Below are 22109 nucleotides of genomic sequence, written 5' to 3' on the forward strand. Positions count from 1 at the left end.
TAGAATTCCTTAATACTACTTGTGTTCTGCAAACACAGACACATTACGGATTTAACCAAGCCACAATACGTCACATAATTTGTTTATTAAATAAATGATTTCACTAAATGTTTCCAGCATTAGTGATGTCACTATCTTTTAATAAATTAGGTGAAATGTGTAGCTGATGGACAGAAGTTGGCTTAAACCTATTGTGAGAGAAATATGTAAAGTGTCATTCCTGTCCTCCCCTTTTGCAAATTCTAGTTGTTTGGCTATCATGTTGATACAATGGGGTTGATTTACTAACCTTATAAACACACCACGAACGTGTATACACCTCTGCAGTGTGTTCCCTCCCAGCATGATCTATGGGTGGAATCTAAACACCTTTGTAATGTGTACACACCCAGCAGGTGTGTTGTGCAAAGCCCTGAAGGAATTCCAAGGTGATGTTGGGTAAATTAGCTCTATGTTGTGTTGCTTGCGTTGATGAATGCAAGGAATGTAAATGCATGAGCTAACCATTTTTGTCTAAACTGTGAAGCAGCATTATATATGCATCAGTTGCATGATTTTTCCATATATGGCATTAGTGGAAATATGCTTTTAGAGACTTTTTGGTTGATAAATACGTTTTGCTGTGTGAAAATCACACACACCTGGTGTGTGTGTGTGTTTAGGTTAGTAAATCACCCCCAATATCTTCAGTACTTTGTAGGGTTGATTTATTTAAGGCAAAGAGGCTCTTCACATACTAGGGAATCTTAGCTTAGTGAATGTGATGAAAGTTCACTTAGCAAAGAATACCCAATTAGGTGCAAGGAAAGAAAAATGATTTTTGCTTGCACATGATTGGATGATAGAAGCAAGCAGAGCTCCAGCAAATTCACTAAGCTAGGGGAAAATTCTACTGCAAAGTGAAAATTCCTTTGCAAAGTGAACAGCCTATTTACCTTTGTTATATCAATCCCCTATGGGCCACTAACACAAAACAAGACTTTCAGTTAGTGAAGTCAATACTTCTGATCGGCATCCTTCCTTCAGGTCAATAAACCAGAATGTATTCAAGCTATTGGATCAACATTAGACATGTGCACCAACAAAACATGTGTTTAGTTTCATGTTTGATTATTTCTTTTGTCGGTATTCGGGTCTGAAAGTCAATTCTTTTCGGGATTTGCATTCGGACGAAATTCGTTAGAGGTAGCCTGTACGAAATTTAGTTTCATTTGCATTTCATTGCGGTTCGTTGCAGCAAAGTGACATTGAAAATTATTTTTTTCTAATGTCACTTTGCTGCAACGAAAATTCGTCCATAAATGAAAATTCGCACAGACTACCGCTAACGAATTTCATCTGAAATGTCATTTTCAGAAATTCAAATTAGTTTTCATGCGTCATTTATGTTATTCGGAAATTCAGATACATACGAATCTCCGAATAACGAAAATTCGTCTGAAAAACAAATTTTTCCGAAACGAATCGCACATGTCTAATCAACATACCTACTAAGCAACTAGCCGTTTTAAAGGTGTGAGGTCAGTAAGTGCATCATTCTGTATACTGTATCTCTCTCATTACAGGTTTCCTGTAACTGGACAGTGAATGGTCCACAAAAGTAGCTCTGTCAAATAAAAAAAATAGCTCTTCATGCATTTTGTTTGTTGGTTAAGGTTTAGATATACTTTGCTGCTTCAGTAAACTAAATTTTATGTTATGCATTAATAGCATAAAACATCTGTGTGGGTTTTTTTGTGAAATGTGTTTGTTGTATTTTGTTCTATGTGTCATAAAGCATATGCAATCCCATATGTTAACCCTTGAGAAAGTTGATTTTGAAAACTTATATAGCTGTTGTGGTTGGGTAAAGGAAACCACACATTAAAATACTTGTCTGAGAAGTCTCAAACTCTAGATTCGGGAAAGTGGCATTACTCAAGCAAAACTGAGTAGATTCAACTTCACTGCCCAAAAAATATTAACCAGCCTGGGAATCTGGTAATTTCAGCTTACACCCAGGTGCAGGCTTCCCACACAGGTCTTTTTTTTATTCAACAAAATAATTTTAATGGTTTCCTCACTGCATATAGGGAAGGTGATGGGTAGAGTATACAAGTGTTCATCTCACATGTCATTACATCCTAGTTTTTTACTCATAATAAATAAGCTATATATGACGTACATATGTGTTATTACATCATTGTAGCTTCATCTACTTCATCGTTGTGCAATAATATTTTGTAAATATTGCAAACAGATTGTATAATTTAAGTCTTTATAGATTTTACCTATATCCCAATCAAGATCTCGATGTGAGATGTAATTATGCACCTTGGTAAACTTTGCCTTGTCAACATTATGAAGCTGTTTTACTTTTGTCATTGTATAATTTTATTAATTCAATAAAATTACATGAAATGTAGATAATATATAACTATGCTGTCTTTTCTGTACACTTATTTGCGTGCATCTTCTGTTGTAAAACTTTACAACCCCTTTGAAAACAGGTAAAATAATAACTAGAGGTGCACCGAAATTGAATTTTTAGACTGAAACTGAAAATAAAACATTGGTCAGGCCAAAACTATTTTTTTTCCAACCGTTTCAACATTTTCTATATTATTTTTTAATTATCTTATAATTTTTTTACTTTACTGCCAGGGGCACTGGGGAAATATCAGGGGTCTAAACAGACCCCGGATGTTTTCCTTTTAAAATAGAAAAAAGAAATTGAGGACAATCATGAATGAACAGGAAGTGATGTAGACCACTTCCTGTTGATTCATAACTGGGGACACAGTAAGCAGTGTGCCCTCAGTTATTTACACTCAGTGATCAGCTGATCACCAAATGCTTGTAAGCCGTTCTCCATCCTGATTTGCCTGTCACAGGAGGCTGAGCGGAGCTGTGCAGGAGGAGAGCTCAGCCTCTTGACAGCTCACTCCTACCCGCTCTCCATCCTGACTCTCTGCCTATCACAGGAGCCAAGCGAGGTGGTGTGGTAGGAGAGCTCTGCCTTCACTGACAGCTGTCTCCAACCCGCATAATCCTGCTCAGTTGTAATGACAGATCAGCATCCCCAAATGACCTGGGGATGCTGATCTGTCATTAAACAATAACAACTAGGTGGAGCACGGTCGGCTGCGCCCAGTTGTTATTCATTGGCCAGGACCTAGAAGACTCTAGCAGGTGACGGCCAATAGAAAACAGTTGGGTGGAGCTTGCTGTCACTGCTAGCTCTGCCCAAATTGTTTTATTTATTTATTTATTTATTTATTGTTCTCTTATAAAATATCTTTATTTATTTTTCACTTTTCCTATTTTTGATCATTTTAAAAATAATGTTTCAACTTTTTTTTTACACTCTTTTCCCTTATTTTCTATTCTGCTTGGTACCACAGTGGTACCGAGCAGAATAGCCGAGTTGAATGCCGCTCGGCAGCATTCGGCTATTCATTCACTGCTGTTTGGCCCCTATGAGAATAGGTGCGAACAGCAGCGAGGAAGCTGCCGAAGCTTCGGCTCAGCTGATCCAGATGTTGGATCGGCTGAGTCGAAGTCCCTCTGCACTGACCGAAGGCAGCCGTATAGAGCCAATGTTCGGCTGATTTCAGCCGATGTACGGCTGAAATCAGCTGTACAAGCCAGAAGTGAATAGCGTTCAGCTCACTTCACTTCGGCTGGGTTATTCACTCGGCTGCCTTCGGCAGCTTTGTGCATAACCCTCTTAGATAAATAAAATGTATCCCTTCCCCCCTTTTTTTTAAATTGTTTTATTAAGTGCTTATCGTGAAGAGTTTAATATCACCATTATATTTAGGTGGTAAATGATAGATATTAAATACATTGTAAAAATGGATGTTACCATTGCACTGGAGTAAAGGTTCTTAATAATATGGAAGGAATTATTAAGTAACATAGATTTCAGAACCGAATGGGGCTATAGCCCCTTTATATTGATGTTGGAATGTTGTAAAGTTTTTTCTTTTTTTGTGTTTGTTTATTGGAAATGATAAATATATATTGAAACAAAATTCACAGAGCCCATTACAGTGGTTCTATACATTGCGATTGCTGGGATAGCTAATCACAGAAATCATACATATAAACAGTACTACCTCCCAAAACAAAATCATGCCAAAAATGTATATTGAGCTGTACATGTGCAGCTCAGTGTACAATTTGCGTAAAAGGTGCTGAAAGGCCAATCAGAATTATTTATGGCAAAAATGACATGTAGAGTGTCATCAGTCATAAAAAGCCTCATGTCAGCATTTTTTCAATACCTGACTTTAGTTTCACTTTAAAACATATTTACCTATAACATTTTGCAGGGTTCTTATGATATTGATTAATTATTATATGTTTTTAAATCATTTGTAAATCAATATGTGAACAATATTTTTAAATATTTTGAATAGCTTTCTTTTACATTGCTCATTACATTTACTTTTGATAATTCTTTCCAGCATTCTAATGTTTATTTTGCTTCTTCATCAAATGAAAAGTGTTCACTAGTATATATACTTGTGCTGGTAATGTATTAATATATTATTACCAACCTGTTTTTTGTTTGCACAGACGTGTCTAGCTCTTATGTAATATCTACTGAGGAAGACACAACAGAAACCTTCAGCAGTGGCCTGCAGTTAAAGCCTAAAACTAGAACACTTGCATCTATGCCTGAATCGTCTATTTACTCAAGCAAATTAGAATTTAAAAAGGAAGCTAGTATTCCAGTTTTCATAAAGCAGCTTTCATCACTAGATGCTAGAGTAGGAGATGCAGCCACATTGTCAGTTATTGTTAGTGGTTTCCCAAAGCCCAGTATCTATTGGAGGCACAATGGAGAAGAGCTGAGTACCTCTGAACGTTACAAATTATTGTATGATGGTGATGAATACATTTGCCTTATTTCATGTGTGGAAACAAATAGCGAGGGAGAGTATACATGCATTGCAATAAATGAGCATGGTGAAACCATTTGTAGCTCATATGTCACAGTAAGGCAGAGAGAGAGCATAGATATCAGCAAACATCTTGAGACAACTTTAACTCTGAATGGTCAGTCAAAAGATGATAATCAACTTATTGCACCAACTTTTGTTAAGCCTCTACAATCTGTTTGCTGTATCCAAAATGATAATGCAGTTTTGGAATATGAACTCACAGGAAATCCAAAGCCAAAAGTTCGGTGGTTCAGGAAAAATAAGCAGATATTGGCAGGGAAACGTCACGCCATTTGCCTGAAGCAGGATGGAATAGGCTCTTTGACAGTTCACAAATGTCAACAAGAAGACAGTGGTCCTTATACTTGTAAAGCATTTAACAGTCTTGGGAAGACATCCTGCACTGCAGAGCTGTCAGTTGTCCCGAATCCTAGTATAGCTGACAAGGAGTCACAGATAAAAGTTACTAAGTCCTACAAGAAATCCTCTGTTCAAGAAAGCACTGAAACACGCCTATATGCTGTTAAGTTACCGGGAGAAGCAGTGTCTGAACAGGAACATTCTACCATGTTGTACACCATTGGAATAGAAGGAAAGTACTCTACACACAGTGAGGAAGGTGATTCACTACAGGAAGTGATTAATTTAGAACAACAGTTAGTCCAACTTAACCCACAGCCTAATGAGTACATGCTTTTAGCTACATCAGCAGTCACAGAGCTTACAGACGTAAGTGAGCAAAATGTCAGGATTATTATAAGTCCTGTTCTGGAAGAGTTAGACAGACCTAAATCCCAATCCCTTCATCTAGCTGTCACTGAAGAAAGTACACTAGCAGATAAGGAAAGAGAAGTAAATGATAATTACCTATGTACCCCACAGTTAGGTTTAGCACATGAGGAAAAATCAAGGCATATTTTAGTTACAGCAGAAGAAAAACAGCAAATATCGTGTGATACGACAGCAGCAATTTTAGTTGGGGAAACCACTACAGCAGTATCCACAGCTGGAGCCAAAGATGTTTTACATACCCACAGTGTGGAAATTGTTGAGGAATTTATAAAAGAGCAGCTGCTTGGAGATGAAGTGGCACAGCTTTTGCAGATGGAAAAGCAAAATCCATCTTCAAAAGTAGACTTGGTATTCTTAGAACCATTGGTTACCCCGGTGGTAGATTCTCAACATATTTTGGTAAGGGAACAGAACCTACATTTTAAAAAAGCACAGGAAGAAAAGGCTATGCTTATCAAAGATCAACCCATAAAAAGTGGTTTCATGTTAGAAGAGAAACACCAGCTTCCTTATGAACAAACATTGTCTATTCAAGAAAGGGATGCTGAAGAAGTTGCTAAGTGTGACCTCGAACTGAGACAAGTCATGCATTTGCATGTTGTAGAACCTCACACACAACTACCAAGTGAAGAAACATTTTGCTTTGTTATGCCATCTGAAGACCAAGCTGATATAACAAAAAGCCCAGTCTTCCTTCTGTCTTCCTTGTCTGATGACCATCGTCCTATTTTATGTGAGGATACTAGTATTATAAAAGATTTTAGTGCAGAAGTAAATCTGACTTTTTCAAAAGAACCTCCCCCTGTTTTAAATCTGCAAACTATACAGTCGGAGTTATTGTTACCCAAAGAAGACAAAGTGATTATAGAAAAATTAGAATCAAACACTGCCTTAACCAAAATGGAGAAATTCTACAAACGTACCCTACATGTTGAAGACAAAAGCATTTTTTCAGGGGAGAGAATAAAAGAACTTCAAATATTGGCTGGACATGTACAACCCATATCTGTTACTGAACGTCAACAACACAAATGTGCTTTTGCAATGGAAGCTGTTCTTTTATTGTCAAAAGAAGAGTTAGTTGCAACAGAGAAGGAACAAAGGGCTGTAGTACAAAAAGATGACTTTCAACCTGTTACAAAGCTGTGCACTACAGTTGAAAGTAGGACTATTGCTGATGGCTATGCTGATTTTGTGCCAGATATTGACATAAACACGTGTCAAGTTACTGAAGAATTGACTCGTCCTATAGAAACTACATGCATTGAGAACTATGGTGTGCCAATACAAAGTGTAATTCCTTTAGATGAAGCCCAGCAAGATTATGCATCCAGAATTCAGGAAGGTCAGTCAGTAAGTTTGCCTTTAGCTGTAGAGGAAAAACAAGCTATACCAGAGGAACATTCGCAAACTGCAGAACGATCAGCAACAGAAATTTTAAATGTAGAAACTCAACCAAAAGACCTTTTGCGCTTACATGATGTATTTGCTGCAAATATCCTTCACAAAGAACAACTTTTAGTCTCAGAAGATCTAAAACATTTCAATTTAGAGATAAAAGGGCATGTTAGAAGAGCTCTGTATTCTGCTTTGATAAATAAATCAGATATTTTGTCTGCAGAAATATTGCAAAATATACAAAACATAAATGTTAAAAGCATTAAAGTAACAAAAGAACCTAAGAACACCTTATGCACCTATGTGATTACAAGTAATTGTTCTATTGAAGAAGTAACATTGTCTCTTCCAAGGGTTTATCCACAAAGCATTGACCTTAAAAGTGAACTCAAAACAGCTTTTCAGGCTGTTATATTTGAAGAAAAACATATATTGGAAGCTGGGAGACCAGAAAGTATCATCACTATGCAAGAGAAAGCCTTTATTGCCATAGAACAACAACAAAAAATGTCGACAGCTACAGTAGCAGATAAACCTTCTTTCTGTGATGCCTATAATTCTGTCAATATAAAGACTGAAGGGTCAGAAACATATGAGCAGAGCAGAGCAAAACAATCACCCAGTGCTGTTGAGATTAAGGACATTGGTGCAGCAGCTTGCACTGATGAAGTTACATTTTCAACTGTGTCCATACAGAAACAAGAACAGATAGTGAAAAAGAGAGAGACAAGGCAAGAAATATATGAGGATGAGCTCTTAAAAGAATCTGCTACTCCATTAATTAGGCAAAGTTTATTAGATTATACAGCTAATGAAGGGGACTGTGTTACCTTTAGCACAGTTATAAACAGTGCTAAGACTGTTAACTGGTACTTTAATGATAGACTTTTGTCTTCAGGCATAGAGTTCAAGTGTTCACAACATACTGATACGTATACATTAGTAATCAGCAAAGTACAAATGGATTTACACCAAGGAGAATATATCTGTGAGGCTTTGAATGACGCTGGCAAATCAACTTCAGCAGCTCAACTTACAGTTGTTAAAAGAGGTTGGATTATGGGGATAGTAATGTAACACTTTTCTGCTAACAATAAAGCCATAAATCAGTGTTTTAATGCAGGAGAAGGCAACAGGTGACAGCTCATATAATGCTAAACCCTTCATCTAGCCACTTAGAAACATAAGTAAAATTGGTTTAATCAATTAAAATGCAGTAAGTTGCCTTTTCCTATGCTATAGGATTGTTCTAATGACACGTTTGATTAGACTAACACCTAATATAAATAGTCTGTACATAACCATTATTTATTTGCATTAAGTTAGAACTTTCTTTCTGCTCTTCTAACCATTAACCATCCCACCCAAGTGAGCTGTTATCTTTGAAAGCACTTTATTTACCTTGGATACTTCTACAGCCAGCTATATACAAATCAAACCTGGCTTTAAGCTTGAATATTCAAATATTACAAACCAGCAAGCATGTTTAGTCTTGCTACTTTGCCGTGACTCTGTTGCTTAAAGAAAGCCAACATGCTTGCAAAACGTGCCTCTGAATACTTGGCTCTCGAGCAGCAGTAAGTCCAAACTTGGCTCTCTTCAAGTACAATAGCCTCTAGCAGAATCTTTCCATTCAACGTACTACTAGGTGTGTCAGAAGCCTTGTCCTCTGCTGTTCTGAATGGTTTCTCCTGCCAGCCCCTATGTCTATATTGTGTTCTGTGCATGGCAGGGGACGCAGTCAACCAACATACCCGAAAGAGTTGAAAGCTGAAAATTTTGCTGGAAGCTATTAGCCTTTGGAGATAGCTGAGTTTAGACTTGCTGTCCATTGTAGAGCTAAGTATTCAGTGGCCTTTGTTGGATTTTTCTTTTTGAAGCAGCCAAGTCCCTTTAAGTTGGAGGTAAAGTGCAGTAAATCTGAGTTTACTTTAAATATCCATAGGGTTTAGGAAGAGTTTCTACTTTTTCATAACAATCACCTGTGTATGACTGGATGTTTTAACTGGTTATGACTGTGCATTTCATTTCACTGCACTTAGCTTCACTTCACCTAATATGAAAATGAAGACATGTTTGTTGTATACTGAATGTAAGGCATTCTTTTTTGTACTAACTGGTCTTTTAACCATTACAGCATATGTTGTGGGGTTTTTTTCTGCGTAGTTTCAACTGACCTGTGTTTATCAAAGGTTTTATAAATAGTTTATCCTTTATGGCTGAAAGAATAAAATAATGTTTTAGACTAAAGATAAGCCAGACTTTTATGTCATAATAACTGATCCTTCTTGCATCAAATTACATTACCATTTGTAAAGATCCACAAACCTTTGATAACTGGATGGTATGCTATATCATGTGGCACAGTCATTACTAACTCTTTGCTTATTTTCTGATATTCATCCCCATATCCACAAAACCATACAATTATATTAAGTAGTTCACTTGTTGGCACCTTTTACTATCACACAATGACAGTTTAATTCTCTGTATTTTTCCATTTCCCAACCACATTTTAAATAGATAAACGCATGCTATAATTTCACATTATTGGTTTACTTTCTTTTTGTTTTAGTTATCATTTGCAGGGTCAAAAAATAAATAACTTTTTTTTCACTTTCAGCTGTTTTCCTTTTAATAAACCACATTTCCTGTGCATGCCCACAAAATATTGCAGTAGAATTTGATTTCAGTTCTTTAAACTGGTGCTTTCATGTAATATGATGTAAACTGCTAACAATTTCCTTTCATTCACACAGCCATTTTCCCTTCACTTTTGCTGAAATGAGCACTCTACTTCCAAGTAAAGTTTTATTTTAAATGTTTAATTTCTTCTAAGGAAATACTTAATGTTTCCTCTCCCTTCCTATCTTTAGCTCCTGTGCTGAAGAAGAGGATCGAGACTGTAGAAGTCGCAGTTGGATACTCTGCATTTTTCACCTGTGAGACAGAACCTGCACCCAATGTTAAATTCCAGTGGTTCAAGTCTGGACGGGAAATCTATGAAAGTGACAAATACTCTGTGAAGACATCAAGCTACATTTCTACTCTTGAAGTTCTTAGACCACAGGTTGTTGACTGTGGTGAATACACATGCAAAGCTTCCAATCAGTTTGGTAGCATAAGCACCACTGCAACCTTAACTGTGACTGGTGAGTAAATGACAGTAACATCAAGAAAACATACAATTGTACACATATATTTTTCTTTCAAGCATATAGTTAATTATTGTGGAATCTTTACAACAATAAAGGTAAGTGAATGCATAAAAAACAGCGATTTGAATTAAACACATTTGGAAAAATAGGGTTCTTCTGGTCGATAAAAACATTTTTTCTAAATTTCAGTCTTTAATATTTTTTCTATGGACATTTTTTTCTTAAATACACTTAAAAGGTCTTTTTGGATATTTAAAGAAAATTAAAAAAAATCATAAACTGTAAAGTTTAGAAGCTTAAATATGGTTTGATTATGTTGAAAATCGACAATTTGTTTTACATAAATTAAGTATGTGGGACTTAATTTTCTTCCGATAGTGATTTCTCCATTGCAAATCTTTTGATTTTTACAGTATACCAAATACTGATATTGCACTTTTAGCCATGTGGTGGCTGCACTTATATTGTTATCATATGATGTTCTGGCCAATTACTAAAGCAGACCACATGCTTTTGACTAAACCTGAGTGTGTGGCATTACTTACTTAATTTGAGTCTTTTTGTGAATGATCTTAGAACTGCTACATAAACATGATCCTTTCCTTCTTTTTAATCATAATATAATATATACCATGACTGCAAGATTAGAAACTCCCTTCATAGGCCTCTTATTGTTGACATACATTCTGTGGTTTTAACATACTGATGAAGTACTGAAACCTCTGTTTTCTTTGCAGAAGCCTTCCCTCCATCTTTTATAACTAGACCAGAGTCTGTTACTTCTTTTGTGAGTAAAAAAGCTAAGTTCCAAGCAACAGTGTCAGGTACACCTGTTATTGATACAATATGGCAAAAAGATGGACTTCCCATCTCCTTATCAGAGAGCATTCAAATCTCAGCCATAAACAACAAACATGTCCTAGAGTTCTTGAATCTTACCACCTCTGATAAAGGCATCTATTCTTGCAAAGCGTCTAACAAGTTTGGAACAGACGGCTGTCAGGCAGAACTGATAGTTATCGACAAGCCACACTTCATAAAAGAACTGGAACCTTTGCGTTCTGCTGTGAACAAAACTATTCGCCTTGAGTGCCAGGTGGACGAAGACAGAAAAGTAACAGTAGCCTGGACAAAAGATGGCCACAAACTCCTTCCAGGGAAGGATTATAAAATCTATTTTGAAGAAAAAGTGGCTTCTCTTGAAATACCAGTAGCTAAGATAAAGGATTCTGGAAATTATGTGTGCACTGCAACAAATGATGCAGGAAGCAACTCATCTTCTTCAGTTGTTACAATACGAGGTAAGAAAAACACAACACACTGACATGCACCTACCATAAGACAAATTTTAAAGTATGTGACCAAGGGACACAATGGCAATTTTCTGTTCCATAGCATTTCTTCCAACATATCATATACTACATTATTTTTAGCTAGTTGTGAGCTGCCTTGTACTCGTCTTGTCTGCAGTACTTTGTGTATGTATGTATGCCTGAATGAGTTTTATCGATACTATTCAAATAAGTGTGAATGTAACATACGGCTGAACAGTATGTGCCAAATGGCTGCACTTGGCAAGATCTAACAAGTCTTCTTCTTCTTCTTCATACGTGTTAGAAAGAAGAGTTCTTTCTCTTATTTCAGCTTCTTCTCTTTTTAATGTTTTTTTCCTATAGAGCCACCATCTTTTGTGAAGAAGGTGGAACCCTCTTATTTATTAAGGCAGGGAGAATCTGCACATTTACAGTGCAAAATTAAAGGTTCACCTGATATTCACGTCACTTGGTACAAGAACAACACAGCAATTACACCAAGCGAAATGTTTAGAATGACGTTCCACAACTCAGATGCTGTACTAGATATCACAAACATGAAAGTTGATGATAGTGGCAGTTACACTTGTGAAGCTCTCAATGACGCTGGCTGCGAAAGCTGCACTTGCGAAATTATTGTTAAAGGTTTGTTTCTTGATTCTTCATACTGGGTACATAATATTCATAAATGTATTCTCTTTCTGTAATAATCTTCTGATAATCTAATACTCTTCTAGAGCCACCTTCTTTCATCAAAACACTTGAACCTGCAGAAATAGTGAAAGGATCAAATACTACTCTTCAGTGTGAAATATCTGGTACTGGACCTTTTGAAATTAGCTGGTACAAAGATAAGAAACAGATAAGAAGTAGTAAAAAGTACAGGCTCATATATCAAAAGTCTTTTGCTTGTCTGGAAATCTCATCATTTAATAGTGCAGATGTTGGTGAATATGAGTGTGTTGTTGCAAACGAAGTGGGCAAGTGCAACTGCAGTGCACCATACAGGCTTAAAGGTTAGTATTGGACTAGTGCTGATTTTTTTCTTCTTCTTCCTTCTAACAGAACATTTCTTGTTGCTTCTAACACCAATATATCTCTTAAATGACCAACCAAAACCCTCAATGTCTTAAACTACTAATATCTCTTATCTTATCGGCTGTGGCTAATACGTAGTTGGAGACCTACTACTTGAAAACTGAAACCATAAAGCTGCATTATATGGATAAAGTGGACACAAGAATTACAATTACTTTTTTTCATGTATTAAATCTCACCTCTGACCTGTACATGGAAAAACATTAATTCAGAAGTGTTTCTAGTCAAATTATAGGTCAAGTTTGTAAGATCAATGAATCAAACCTGCTTATTGCTGGAAAGTTCAAAAGAAGAACTTGGGGTTGCTGCTTTCCATACATGCTACTACACTGATAAATGTTGCTCTTTCTGCAAAACTTTTGATCATCAAAAAATATTAAGGATGTTCTGATCAGTGACATCATTGTCCCTTGCTCAGGTACATTGCTGCTCCTGCCTGGGACTTGTTTTATCACCTGCACAAGACTTTCACTCGTTAAGCCCAATTCTAAAGTTTTTTTTATTTTGGATAGACACTCTTTATGGTTTTTATTGCTGTCTGTGTTCTCACTGTGAATAATTCCTCTCACTACCTGTTCTGCTAATGCTGTCATTGGGGCAGAGAGTGAGGGGCATACAAGAGGGATGCAAGTAGCTATAAGCTCTTTTTTTTTAAAGAGAGTGGAAATGCTGGAGCCTTTGTTGGGTTTTTGTTGCTGCAGTCAGCAAGTTAACCTTTCCCCAAACAGTAGAAACATATGTCATCAGCACATCTTCATTCTTTGTGTCTTTACTAATTTGAAAGTATATCACTAGTTAAAATACAATCCAGCCTTTTGGTTTTAAAACTTTGTACTGAAGTTTTACTGGTGAATTATATGTAACAGTAAAGTTTCCTTAATGGAAAATAAAGGTGTGCTGGTGTCCTGTTGGTTGTTACTTTGTTGTACTATCTGTCCTGCTGCTGCAGTACCAAATGCTGCTTAGGTTCAAATACTATATGTTGTGTAACTTGGATACATTACACATGTCTTAACAGTGTCAGAGACAGCAATAAAAAAATGAAAGAGATTAAAACTCCCCACACTATCCAAACAGCAAAACCATTTTATATTGTACAAATATTAAGTACATTAAATTATTAGGAGAGTAGGAGAAGGAGAGCAGACTAATCTTTCTAATTGGTGAGCTTTTAGTGCTGACTTCACTTGGCAATAAAAAAAAACACTGTTACTAACATTTTAAGAGCAACAATTGATTTTTAGTACTAGTGTGTGTGGCCCTTGCAGTTATTTAAAATGCAGTGATTCTCAGATTTACTGCTGTCTTCCAAACCAGAACCACCATCATTTGTGAAGAAGATTGAAAATGTCACTGCAATAGTTGGCAACAATGTTTCCCTACAAGCCGTTGTAAAAGGCTCTGAGGTCATCATGGTAACTTGGATGAAAGGAAGAGATGTTGTCAGAGAAGATAACAAAGTCAAAATCACATTTGACAATAACATTGCCACTCTTCATATCAGCAGTGTGCAAATTAACAGTGCTGGAAAATACACTTGTGTGGCTGAAAATGAAGCAGGAAGCCAAAGCTGTTTTGGAGAATTAATGGTAAAAGGTCAGTTAGTGAATCCTGTACTATATCTTTAACATCAACAACTATTACCAGTAACCTTAAACTTGTTTCTGACAAACTATATCTAACTTTATTTTAGAACCGGCCAAAGTAGTTGAGAAAGCTGAATTAATCCAAGTGACTGCGGGAGATCCTGCGACTTTAGATTGCACTGTATCGGGCACACCTGAACTTAAAGTTAAATGGCTAAGGCAAGGGAAAGAGATAACTTCTGGCAAAAAGTATAGGATCAGTTTTAAAAATAATGTTGCCTCCTTGAAATTTTACGCTGCTGAAATTCAGGACAGTGGAGAATATTCATTTGAGGTGTCCAATGATGTCGGGAGTAGCAGCTGCAAGATCACTTTTACAGTATTAGGTTAGTATGACACAAAGTTCTTGAAATTACAATTAAAACAGTTAGCACAGTTTTCAGTACGTTAAACAATTTGGTAATAAGCATATATTTCTATCATAAACAGATCGAACCATTGCCCCATCTTTTACTAAAGCATTGCAAGATATTGACAATGTAGTAAACGTACCATGTCGATTGGAATGCAAAGTCTCCGGTTCTTTGCCCATGAAAGTGGCATGGTTTAAAAATGGGGAAGAACTAACTCCAGACAAGTATAAGATATCATTTGTGGAAGGTACTGCCTTTTTGGAACTAAGTCGACTAGAATTGAGTGATGCTGGAATTTATACTTGTAAAGCAACAAATTCAGCAGGAAGCAAGGAATCCAAAGGAACTCTTTCTGTCAAAGGTTTGGTTCATATGCCCTCTCCTGCTTCCTTTAAATTTAAACACTCCTTAATGTTTCTTTAAGGTTTTTAATTTTTTTTATATGTCTGTTCTTCATACATTTAGAACCTCCAAGCTTTCTAACCAAACCAGATTCACAAGATACCCTGCCGGGGTCAACTGTGTGTCTAAAAACAACTTTTAAGGGAACACCACCTTTGTCATTAAGATGGTTTAAAGGTGTGGAAGAAATAAAGACAGGAGGTTCTTGCTACATTGCTAAGGAGAACACAAGCAGCTCTTTGGAACTCTATGCAGTTAAAACATCAGAATCTGGAAATTATGTCTGCAAAGTCAGCAACGTGGCTGGCACTGTGGAATGCAGTGCAAACATATTTGTAAAAGGTTTGACATCTTCTTTGCTTGTACAGCTGTGCATATCTTCTTATACTCTTTTTTGCCATAGGTGTTCCTTATTAACTATTTTTACATTCCACAGAACCAGCAACATTTGTTGAGAAGCTAGAACCTTCACAGCTTTTCAAAAAGGGTGATGCTGTACAACTTGAATGTAAAGTAGCTGGAACACCAACTATTAGTATTACCTGGTTTAAAAATGACAAGAAAATTAAAGAAAGTGATGCTTGCAGTATGTCATTCTTGAACTCAGTAGCATCTCTTAGCATTTACAGTATAAATCTTGAAGACATCGGGGAATATGTATGCCAAGCTAAAAATGAGGCTGGTACAGACACATGCAGCTGTGCGGTCATAGTTAAAGGTGTGTTAAAGCCTTTACCTCTTCTTTACTTTCCGTTTCGATATTCTTATTTCTATACTTTTAAAGCATTTACTAACTGAAAGACATTTTTCTTAAAATACAGAACCTCCTTCTTTTGTAAAGGAATTTCAAAATGTTGAAGTACTGAGAGATTCAGATGTTATTTTGGAAGGTGCATTGGTAGGCTCAGCTCCATTTGAGATTTCGTGGTTCAAGGACAACAAACCTATTCGAAGTGGTAGGAAGTACAAAACCTTTTTTCAGGACAGTTTACTAAGCCTCAGCATTCTAAGGTTTGACTCCATGGATACTGGAGATTTCCAATGTAGGGTGTTTAATGATGTTGGAAGCTGCCTGTGTAGCTCTCTTGTGACTTTAAAAGGTTAGTAGTGCTAAAGAAAGTCAGAAATTCTGTTTTAAAATGCAGTTTAGTTGTAAATTTGTTTCTTACAACTCTTCATTTGTCTGTCAGAACCCCCCACTTTTACAAGGAAAATCGAAAATCTTAGTTCTCTCATTGGAGGAATGGTTGCCTTCCAGTGTTCTGTTAAAGGTTCACAGCCCATGTCCATATCATGGTGGAAAGACAATGATGAAGTTATGGAAGATGAAAACTTAAAATCAATATTTAAAAACAATGTAGCCACACTACACATAACTTCTGTTAAGCGTAACCGTGGTGGCAAGTATACATGTGAAGCCAAAAATGAGGCAGGCATTCAACGATGCTCTGCGGTCCTAGCAGTTAAAGGTTAGTTTCTTTCTCTAAAAATGTAAAGACCCATCGAACTGCAAACAAGTTCTAAACTCTTTTGTCCTTCTTTAACAACAGAACCTGCCACAATTATTGACAAAGCTATCTCTGTTGATGTCACAGAAGGTGACCCTGCGACCTTGCAATGTAAATTTTCTGGAACTAAAGAAATCACAGCCAAATGGTTTAAAGACGGGAAAGAGCTAAAACTTGGTCCAAAATATAAAATTAGCTTTACTGAGAATGTGTCTGTCCTGAAAATTATTTCAGCAGACAAAAATGATAGTGGAGAGTATACATTTGATGTGCAGAATGATGTTGGTAGAAGCTCTTGTTCTGCTTCTGTCAATGTATTAGGTTAGTACTGAGATATATTTTTTTTCCTTCACAATATATATTTTTCCCCTTCCAACACATTTCATTTGCAATTAATATGGTGTTTATTTCTTCTGTGTTAATTAGATCTGATAATCCCACCATCATTTACAAAGAAACTGAAAAAAATGGACAGCGTCAAAGGGTCTTTTGTTAATCTTGAATGTATAGTTTCTGGCTCACATCCAATAACTGTGAAATGGTTAAAGGATGACAATGAAATTCAGCCTTATGGAAAGCACAAATATTCCTTCCACGATAACATAGCCTTTATGGAGATTAATGAATTAGAAGGATCGGACAGTGGAACCTACACATGCATTGCCATAAATAAGGCAGGAAAGGGTCAATGCAGTGGATACTTAACTGTGAAAGGTTTGCATATTTTATTTCAAGACAGAGCCCTTTTTTAACACATTTAGGTCAACTTTTTTTAACAATTTCTTTTTTATTTATTTTAGAACCTCCCTATTTTACTGAAAAACCTCTTTCACAAGACACTCTGCCAGGTTCTAGAGTTCAGTTTAAAACTGTCTTGAGTGGCACCACTCCAATGGTAATCAAATGGTTTAAGGATAGCAAGGAACTCCTGTCAGGAGCAAATCGATCAGTTTGGAAAGATGAATCTTCAAGTATCCTTGAACTGTTTTCAGCTAAAGTTGCTGATTCTGGAAGTTACACAGTTCAAGTTAGCAATGATGTTGGCACAGTTACTTGCAAAGCAACACTTTTTGTAAAAGGTTTGCTTTCTTTTCTACTATACTTAAGCTTACTTAATTTTATTCTAGACCATTTATTGATATACATATTGAATATTTTTGTCTATATTCAGAGCCCCCACGGTTTGTTAAGAAGCCAAGCCCAATCTTGTTGTTAAGGAATGGAGAGTCAACAACTTTCCAGTGTCTAATTGCTGGCACACCTGAAATCAAGGTCATTTGGTACTTGGATGGAAATGACATTACGACAAGTGACAGATACAGTATTTCATTTATTGATGGAATAGCTAATCTTGATATTATCAATTCTACTATTGAAGACACTGGGATGTATGTTTGTGAGGCCACCAATGAGGCAGGTAGTGAGAGCTGCAGCATTGATGTCAAAGTGAAAGGTTAGTTATTGGTCCTCCTATACATAATACTTTTATTGATACTTTATATTTTTTCAATTCTTAATAAACCACTCTATTTCAAATTGTAGAAGCCCCCACTTTTAAAAGTGTATTTGAGCCAGCTGACGTAGTGAAAGCTTCTGATGTAAAGTTATTCTGTGAAGTTCTGGGCACTCCACCATTTGATGTAACTTTTTCAAAAAACAAGAAGGAGATTCGGAGTGGTAAAAAATACTCTTTGGTCCAAAAGGATTCAGTATTTGAGCTGCACATTTTCAACGTTGACTATTCAGATGCTGGTGAATACCAGTGTACAATATCAAATGAAGCAGGGGGCTGTCATTGCAGTGCTTCAGTACATTTAAAAGGTTAGTTGCCATAAAATACCATAGATTCTTCATCTATTGCTCTGTAACTATAGAACAAGATTAAACCACATTTTTAATGGCTTTGTCTTATTTAGAGCCTCCAACTTTTGTTCAGAAGATAGAAAATGCTACTACAATTCTTGGAAGTGCTGCTGCTTTTCAGTGTGCTATAGCAGGTTCAGATCCTATTACAGTGTCTTGGATAAAAGGAGATAAGGTTGTAGAGCAAGATGACAACACACATATTACCTTTGAGAACAACATTTCTACTCTCTATATCAGGACTGTTGATGCCAGTCATACTGGTAGATATACCTGCCAGGCTTCCAATGAATCAGGGACAGAGAAATGTTTTGCATCTCTTATAGCTCAAGGTTGGTGCTAGACTATTCATTCAAAGTCAAATTTTAGTTTATATAGTTATTAAAATGATAAAGTAAATGATTTTAATTTACATTCTTTTGTATTTAATTTGTACAACAGAGCCTGCAGAGATAGTTGACAGACCTAAATCAGTAAATGTAACTGAAAGAGATCCAGTGACATTGTATTGTACTGTGGCTGGAACACCAGAGCTCCAGGTCAAGTGGTACAAAGAAGGCAGACAGATTATGCCAAGCAGATTTTTTATGCTAAGCTTTGAGGATAATGTATCCAGCTTGAGGATTCAGTCTGCAAGCAAGGAGGATAGTGGAGAATATATGATTAAGGTTGAAAACGACTTTGGAAGCAGTAGTTGTACGGCTTTTGTAACCGTTCTGGGTTTGTATTATCATTTCTTTTTATAGCACTTTGCTGCAAGTATTCCAGTAGCCTGGGTAAATAAATAACTAGCTATATTCTTTTATTGGACAGATCAAGCTATTCCTCCATCTTTTACAAAAAAGTTAACAAAAATGGATAAGGTTCTTGGATCTTCCATTCAGATGGAATGCAAAGTTGCTGGTTCATTGCCAATAAATGCACAATGGTTCAAAGATGGGAGTGAAATTCTGCACAGCGCAAAGCGCAGGCTTGTTTGTCATGAAAATATAGTGTCTTTGACCATTGCTGACCTAGATGTATCTGATAATGGCAACTACAAGTGCAAAGTAATGAACGTGGCCGGACGTGCTGAATGTAGCGCCATCTTGACTGTAAAAGGTTTGAAGTGATTTCTTTTTCCTTTAATGCCCTTTAATCTTTGGCAGTTTTTTAATACTGACAACATTCTTAAAAATAGCCTTGTAAATAGAAAATGGTGTGCAGTGGTGTTAACACATCTTTCTAAAGGTCAAATATTTCAAGCAAATGTTATAAAAATCTAAAATATTTAAATACTCTTTTTCCAACGTCACAGAACCTCCAAGCTTCATTTTAAAACCTGAAAGTCAAAAGGCAATACCTGATTCTTTGGTGGATTTCAAGGTTGAAGTAAAAGGAACACCACCATTCTCAATTAAATGGTTTAAAGAAGACATGGAACTCTTTTCTGGACCTAAATGTTTCCTTGGAATGGAAGGGTCAATAGGTTTCTTAAATCTTTTCACAGTGGATGGCACAAGCACTGGACGCTATACTTGCCAAGTTACCAATGATGTTGGTAGCGACACTTGTAGTACAATGTTGGTTGTAACAGGTGCGAGGATTTGCTTTAATATTGTAGATTGTGTGTTTGTCCCAGTCATGTTTAAGTGTTTGTCTACTCTTTTGAGCTTGCTGACCTTGTAGCAAATCACATCTGTAACCTCTTCCTCAGGTTCAGCCTCCATTTACCAAAGTTCATGAATTAAATTCTAACTATCTTTTTTCCCCTTTGGTTTTATAGAACCACCAAAGTTTATCAAGAAGTTAGAGTCAACAAAAGTAACCAAACAAGGTGATTCTGTCCGCTGTGAGTGCAAGATCAGTGGATCCCCAGAGATCAAAATCACCTGGTACAAAAATGACAGTGAAATTAAGGCAAATGAGAAGTACATGATGTATTTCATTGACTTCATACCAGTTCTTGAAATCAACAACCTCAGCATTGAAGATAGTGGAGACTACACCTGCGAAGCCAATAATGATGCTGGCAGTGCCAGCTCCAGTATCAAGATTGTAGTCAAAGGTCAGAAATGTCTTTCAAAGTATGCTCAGCTGACTTTAAGGGTTCTATTTGTAGAGAAAATGCATATGCATACATTTTGTCTGAATTACCTAGCTGTTGTGAGACTGGAGCAAAACTGAATGTTCTTAAGGCTATTTTCTCCTCTGGCTGAATGTTCTTCAAATATTATAAGCAGTAGTGAAAGGAACAAATACCACATTATGGCCACTAGATGGAGCTGAGGGTCATAGGAAATAGATATGTAAAAAGAGATACAATGTAAGAATTCTTGAGAACACTATGGGAATCCCCTTAGTAGCAATAGTTACATTTAGCTGCAAATTCCCTTTTAGCGTTCACTAGCATTGTTTTATTGTATCTCTTGTTACTTATTTCCCATCCATCCATAATATATTTTCCTTATTCACACTGCCCATAATATTTGAAGATTATATGACCAAAAGAGAAAATACTTTAAGAACATTGAATTTTGCCTCATTCTCACAACGGTTGGTTAATTTGCACAGGACACATGTACATGCAGTTTTACTGGACAAATAGCTATGCAAGTTTTTAAAAAAAATAAATAGACCCCTTAGAGTAAGGGAATCGCCAACATGGTTTATGCTGTGAATACAGATTGCTTAGTGTTTAGTCTCATTTAAAGAGTTAAAGATTTACTGAGCATTCATACATATTTCATTCGCTAGCTCCCAGTTAGTCATTACAAATAAGATGACAGAAAATCAAGCTTATGTTACTTCTTTAAAACATAGGTTAGCACACATACTGTACATGTTTATTATTTAATATGGCATTCCAGATTAAACAAAACGTAGATTCAAATGCCTTACCCTGCATGAATGGACATGAGGACTGAGGGTGTGGTTGGGGTGCTTACCATAATGTGCAAATGTGCACAGCAGACTTGTACATTATAGAACACTTATCTCTGAGGTGGCGATGTTCAAGTGAAGACAGCTCTGTACTGTCCCTTGCCACTGCACAACTACCAGGGCCATCTTTGCTGTAGCTTCTTCTGCTGCTGGCTTCTTACTTCTTTGGCCATAACAGCTGTCAGTGATGCAAAGCAGGGACATACATTCTGATATTAGACTCCAATCTTCAGCATCATACAGATCACACTGAACTGCGCAGCAGGAAATTTATATTTAAAAGTTCATTTAAGCTTGCAATATTTGTATTAGGAAAGGAAAACAGTATGTTCATTGGGCCTCGTTACTTGTTTATATGCACAGAAGAATTTAAAATTCAGAACTTGTAGGTGTTAACTCCTCTTCAGCATGCACAGCTGAGCAGAAGTAAGTCAGAATGCAAGATAAAGCTGAGCTTTGATGACCCAACAACAGCCATCCTTCCTTGAGACAGGATCACTGGGACAGGAAATATTAGAGAATCTTTTTAATGGGGTCAGAGACAGCAACAAAAACACTATCTTCAAATAAAGAGGTGAAGTGTTAGAGCCTCTGCCATGTTGTACTGCTTTTGGCATATTCTCTTTCTATGGACACACTTTACGTTAATTTCTTGTCCAAGTATTTCAGGGACAGAAAGGGGAAATCTCACCAATGGGATCACAGACAAAAATACAAACTTGACT

At 36.5% G+C, this 22109-nt stretch overlaps 1 protein-coding gene across 1 annotated transcript in view; it reads left to right on the forward strand.

The window, feature by feature from the left end:
* TTN (titin) overlaps positions 1-22109 on the forward strand; it is a 270471-nt gene that overhangs the window by 67403 nt on the left and 180959 nt on the right. Inside the window, 22 exon segments of the mRNA XM_018561614.1 lie at positions 4564-8172; positions 9998-10273; positions 11017-11580; positions 11956-12237; positions 12330-12608; positions 14008-14286; positions 14384-14662; positions 14766-15050; positions 15155-15433; positions 15528-15809; positions 15913-16191; positions 16282-16560; positions 16642-16920; positions 17026-17313; positions 17400-17678; positions 17771-18052; positions 18142-18420; positions 18516-18794; positions 18904-19182; positions 19276-19563; positions 19760-20038; positions 20228-20509. Of these exon segments, the coding sequence (XP_018417116.1) occupies positions 4564-8172; positions 9998-10273; positions 11017-11580; positions 11956-12237; positions 12330-12608; positions 14008-14286; positions 14384-14662; positions 14766-15050; positions 15155-15433; positions 15528-15809; positions 15913-16191; positions 16282-16560; positions 16642-16920; positions 17026-17313; positions 17400-17678; positions 17771-18052; positions 18142-18420; positions 18516-18794; positions 18904-19182; positions 19276-19563; positions 19760-20038; positions 20228-20509 (9786 nt within the window).

This window comes from Nanorana parkeri, unplaced genomic scaffold, assembly GCF_000935625.1.
Source record: "Nanorana parkeri isolate BGI_ZX_2015 unplaced genomic scaffold, ASM93562v1 scaffold534, whole genome shotgun sequence".
In the NCBI taxonomy this organism is placed as follows: Eukaryota; Metazoa; Chordata; class Amphibia; order Anura; family Dicroglossidae; genus Nanorana; species Nanorana parkeri.